Source organism: Hydra vulgaris, chromosome 12 (assembly GCF_038396675.1).
Source record: "Hydra vulgaris chromosome 12, alternate assembly HydraT2T_AEP".
Lineage (NCBI taxonomy): Eukaryota > Metazoa > Cnidaria > Hydrozoa > Anthoathecata > Hydridae > Hydra > Hydra vulgaris.
Window position 1 is genome coordinate 60,631,501 of NC_088931.1, and position 6,000 is coordinate 60,637,500.

The following is a 6,000-nucleotide window of genomic DNA, read 5'->3' on the forward strand; positions in this document are numbered from 1 at the left end:
GAAATTAAGTTCAGTTGAAGTACGAGCTAAAGTGAAATTGTTGTTAGGTGATGCTGCTATGCATCATATTCAGTAGAAGAAAAACTTAGACCTGATTGCAATGAGTTTTATATTTCCTCTGCATCTATTTACAAGAAACCTTTTCATGTCTCACTTTTAAAGGATGCTCATTTTCTTCATCCAAAAAAGCTTGTTTCTAGTGCAACAAACACAATATCTAATTTAACATTAAAAGTAGCTTCTGTATTAAAAAAATAGACTCTGCTTGATTTTCCACCTTCTTCAACCAAAGAGTCTCTGTAATAAAGTTATTAACTTATACATTTTCTTGGACTCTGCTTGGTTTTCCACCTTCTTCAACCAAAGAGTAATAAAGTTACAGATTAATAGTTATCTTATCAAAATGAAGTTATTCAAGAACACTTTTGTACTAATTCACAACTATCTACTGCTTCTGCCACCCAACAACAAACTTCACTGATCTCCATACTGCTTCTGCCACCCAACAACAAACTTCACTGATCTCATGCTTTTAATACTTTTTACTTGTACACAAACATCAAAGTATAAGCAAATAGATAATTATTGTAGTCAAGTGGAGACTATATGCTATGAAACTAGAAATACTTGTTAAGCATTTTATCTTAGTCATAGCAACATTACACTAGAAAGAGGATTTTTTATAAATAAGAGCTTTAAGTAACCACGCAGTACCAACTTAAAAGAAAACTTTTCATGTTTTCTATGATTAATCAAAGTTATAATAATATTTGAAATATTTTCATGTTGCAAAACTTTATATATAAACAATATTAACTGTTTTGTTAATTAAACAAACATTTTTATACAAGTTAAAATAAATTCTGTAGACATCAGTTGTAAATTTCTCCTAATATTCAATAAGATGTAAAAAAAAAAAGTTCATTATGCTATTAAAAAATTATAACTTCATATGCTATATATAAAATTGAAAGCATTTAAAAACATGAAAATTGTTATAAAGGAACATGCAAAAGCATGAAAAGCTCAGACTTTTCAAGAATTATCTAAATTGTACCATCACTGATGACTTACACTGCATTTACTCAACATCTGTGGTTGTTCAATCCACTCCTTTTAGATGTTAAAAGAGCCAGCTCCAAAGTTTCTGAAACCTTAGAAGAGAATTTTAGTCTAACAGTCTTGAAAAGTTTGTTTTTCTCCTCAAAAGGACTAAAAAGATAAAATTTCCACAGAACAGAATTAAATTGTAAGCTTTTCGTATTGGTTAACAAGCTAGCTTGTATAGTTAAAGCAATGCAATGCAGAAAATAATGGAGTGTAGTAACTATATTAGTTGTTAATCTAGTAATCTAGCAACCATCAACAGTTTAAAATTTTGTTAAACTGTTGATGGCTGAAGCATTGACAACCATATTAGCTAAAGTATTCCAAGTATTTACAACTTGTTTGTTGAAAATTTAAATCAAACCAGTTAGGTTCTACTTATTTTGCTATGAAAGTGTTTTTAAATTTGGATCTCCATGCTTTCTTTTGTCACTCATTGAAGTTTAGTACATCTCTTCTCTTAGTCAAAAAGCTTTGATTCTTGGGGTATTTTGGTAGCATGATGTTGTATATGTTTTGTTGAATGTTTGTTTTAATATGACAATGACAGCATTTTCTAAATGTGGACATAATGAAATAGAGGTTTTTTCAGGTTTAATTTTCTGCCTATGAAAGTGTGCAGTAAAGTACTTGCCATTTAGTTTTCTTTAGCAGTGGTGATGAATGCTTAACTCTTGTACTAGAGTATCAGGAAGTTAAAACATTGTGGCAAGTGGAGGTGTAATTGTGTGGGGTTGGCGCATGCTTTATTTATGTAAGGACTTATTTGATCTTTGCCAGTAAATTTCTCTCAATGTTCGCTCAAAGCGTGTAGTTAACAACATAACTGCTTGATCTAACAAAACGTTAAAAAGTTCAACTCTATATATTTTTTTGGATCTGTCGATGATTTATTTTTGCATTTATACTTATTTGTACGCTTTTTTTCTTCTCAAGTTTATCGCTGCTAGAAATTTAATTTCATCTGGTTCCATTTATAATTTTTGAGCCTATTCTCTGGCTGAAATTTGAATAGATACAAATCCATTTTCTTTGTATTTTTTCATAAACTTGGTTGCACTTTTTATACATTCCAGTGCAATGTCAAATTGCATATTTTTTGATTGCATCAATTTGCTGATAATGTTGATTCAAAACAATAAACCGTACAAAATGGCTAAAGTAACCTAAAACAGAATTTTTAATTTGCTGTTCCAGTTGCTTTGATCTTTGCTTTTGGATCATTGGCATTTTCAGTCACTTCCACCAATCCATTGTACACTGCTGCTATTTGATAATGAACAGCTTTAAAAGCAGGGCTCGAAATAACAAACTTTTTGTCTGATAAAGGCTCAAGTTTGCCAGACATGTCTGATAAAAGTTAAAAAGTGCAATCGAATGCCATTCCTGACCACACAATTAAACCATAAAATGTTTTTACAGTTTGACCATGCAATTTGAAAGATAATCTAACAAAAAGAAAATCTTAAAGAAAAAGAAAAAATTTAAGCTCAAAAAACTAAAATTTGAAAAGGAAAATATATTTAAAATACGTTTTTTAAAAATTACAAAACTATGTGGAATGCTTTGTAAATTATTAAATACATTAATTATAACGTAAATATATTAAATACATAATTAAATATATAATTAAAAAAATATAATAAAAGTACAAAATTATTAAATACATAAATTACTATGTAAATATATTAAATACGTAAATTATTAAGTTTACTTATTGCTTTATTAAGTAAATTAACTAATTAATTATAATATTTACAATAAACCCATTTTATTTAAATTATCAAAGAATATTTTATGTAACTACATTTATATAAATATGTGTTTTTTTATAAATCTTTTCAAATTTTTTCTAGGGTTAGTTTTATAAACACTTTTAATAGTGAAAATTTTTAGCGTAAAAACAAGCGTTACTTAACAACTCAAATTAATAGTGGTTTCTATAAGCATTAAAATAACTATTACATTAAAATTTTTATAAAATAAATATAAAAGGGGTTTTAAAAGCTGAAATATTTGTTTGAAATTTATAAAAACCATGGGACAAAAAATAAAACATATACTAAACTATAAATTTAAATTAATAACTAATTGCAATGTTTTAATATAAATGATAAAAATCAGGCTACTTAATTTAAAAACCAATAGATGTCCCTTTTTACTGGACAAGTGCCAAACAATGTCCGATGTCCGGCGCTTATTTCGAGCCCTGTTTAAAAGTATTAATTTTGCATTCCTAGTGTGTATCAGAAATAGGTTTTGGTGTCAGATTTTTTACATGAGTTTTAGAGCTCATTGCTGTGTTGAAGCCCCAAACAAAAGATAAATTGATTCAAAATTCCAAAAAGTTTCGTTGCAAAAACTGAAGATTTTGCCATGTCTCCAAGACAACGACTGTAGTTTACCTGTCAATGAAAACCAGTGTTGTCATTGACAGGTAGGAATCCCACAAAATATTCATTGGTTACTACTGGTTTACTCCTAATTTTGCATATTCAAAAAATTATAGTCATTTGGACAAGTTGTGTTTCCTTGTCTCTTGCTCCTTGGTTTTTCTGCTCAAACCAAGAGCACCATTGTGCATTGACAGCACCATTGTGCTTTATGGGCGACTCATGATCAGTTAGAACACTAGACATTTTTCCGATCACTTTTTCCTTTAATTGTGAGCTTGATTTTCTGATCTGAGAACAATTGACAGCATAAAAAAAACCATTTTTTATGGTTCAAATTACTAGCTAATGACAATCTGAGCAATCACTTTTTTGTAACTTCCTTTAAAAAAAGCACAACATTTAATAAAGCATCTCTTTATGTTGAAAGTAACACCTTCTCTTTTGCATTTTGATGCACCAACTAATAAAGAACGTTTTAATATTTTCCCCAAAAGAAAGCAACAAGAGTTAATTCCAAATTTATTAAATTAATTCAATTTTTTATTTTAGCTCTTCGTTATATTTATAGTAAAAACCAAATAATTCTCTTCTATATTTAACAGCATTATCTCCATAATAAATAATTTTTTTATGGAGATAATACTGTTATATACTATGTGATTTTTTTTATGGAGGTAATACTGTTATATATTAAAGGATTTTTTGATGGACTTAAAAAAACTATATAATAAATGCATAATAAATTTATTTAAAATTAGTACAAAAACAAAAATGAGACCAGTTTGAAAAATTTCTTTAGCATTCACTTGATCTTGACCATGATGATGATATTATACCAGAGCAAATTAGATGTTTAGGAGAGAAATTCCAAGAAAATGGTGTTTATCTTTTAGGTGCTTATTTATTTTTCTCTTTTATTTATATTGTTGTTATATTTATGTTTTAACTTTAAATGTTATATTTATGTTTTAACTTTTTTTTAAACTTCTAGAAAATACAATTTCGATGTTTATATGGATTGGATTGCAAGTCAATCCCCACGTGCTTCAAGATATATTTAATGTGAAATCTATTGGCCAACTGGATGTTGATATGGTAAATGGTTATAAAAATTTTGTCTATTTATATATTTGTAAAAACTTTGATTTAACCTTAATTTTTACAAACATGAATGGTTATATATTTTTTTTCAATATTTTGTTATATTATAAAAAATAAAAAAAGAATATATATATATATCGTTGGGGATAGCGCTAATTCACGTAACTAGCATTGGATAATACCGCGTATCTGCATTACAGATAGTTTTACACGAGAAAGTTAAAACTAAAGACTTTTATTTTAACAGAATTTGGGCTCATTTTGGCATATAGACTTTTATTTATGTTCTTTGTTATGTCAACAATACATATTTTGTGTCATTCAAGTTATTTATATGCTCAGTATTAATTGGCTAACTTTGTCAGATATGCGGTATTATACAATGCTAGTTAACGCGGATTTGCTCTATCCCCGACAATATATATATATATATATACACACAGACACACACACACACACACACACACACACACACACACACACACAAATTCTAAAAGAAATTGTTTTTTTTATTATTATTAGACTCAATTACCTGAGTTAGATACACCACTTTCAAAAAGAGTTCGTCAAATTGTCGAGGCAATACAATCTGAACGACAGCGGTTTTTAAAAGTAAGTTTCTTATCGTCTTCTTTGATTAAACATCATGTAAAATAAAAAAATGATAAGTTTCCTACTTATTTATTATTGGTCTGTTTTTTTAAGAGCATTAAGCACCCTAATTTGTAGATTTATACATATATTTGTTCGTATTTAAAATTGATCGTGTGTTTTTATACACTACCGTTCATAATTATTCGAATGATCATACTTTTCAATATAAAATATTAAAGTTTTACCCTTGATTAGGAGAAAAACTGAAAACAAAATATCCCTGAATTATATGTTATTTACTATTATTATTAATATTATTTATTAAGTGTACATAAAAATTAATAAATAGTCCCATTAGATTAGTTTTTAAATTACTTGCCTATTTAATCATCCTTAACGATAATAGCCGCTTTACATATTCTTAGCATTCCTTTTAATGCATCATTAGGCATTATTTTTTTCACATTAGGGGAAGTTGGGGGTACAGATGATTAAGGGGCACAGTGAATAAGAGGCATTTTCTCTAAGATTTTGTTCGTCTTGATAATGTAATCACTTTATGTGCTCATATATCAGCCATCTTTATTTATAGTTGTTACCTCATAATTTTTGACTATCGGTTTTTGTTAGGTAATTTTTGTTCTTAGCTAACTAAAGTAAATTTGCTTAGCGTCCTTATGTTTGTTATGGAGATCATGGTTGAAATAATTTGGATTATTGATATTTTTGCTTCGTTTTAGTAGTTTATCTTTTCTTTTAACAACACTCATGTCCCAAGAAATTAGACTTAAACTTAATTTGT

At 27.8% G+C, this 6,000-nt stretch overlaps 1 protein-coding gene across 2 annotated transcripts in view; it reads left to right on the forward strand.

Annotated features, from left to right (window-relative positions):
- The window catches only part of LOC100205491 (protein transport protein Sec24D), a 57,534-nt gene that overhangs the window by 47,184 nt on the left and 4,350 nt on the right, over positions 1 to 6,000 (forward strand). For both annotated transcript variants that reach the window (XM_065813958.1, XM_065813959.1), the window contains exons 18-20: positions 4,303 to 4,396; positions 4,495 to 4,598; positions 5,127 to 5,216. In XM_065813958.1, the coding sequence (XP_065670030.1) occupies positions 4,303 to 4,396; positions 4,495 to 4,598; positions 5,127 to 5,216 (288 nt within the window). The remainder of the gene's footprint in view (positions 1 to 4,302; positions 4,397 to 4,494; positions 4,599 to 5,126; positions 5,217 to 6,000) is intronic.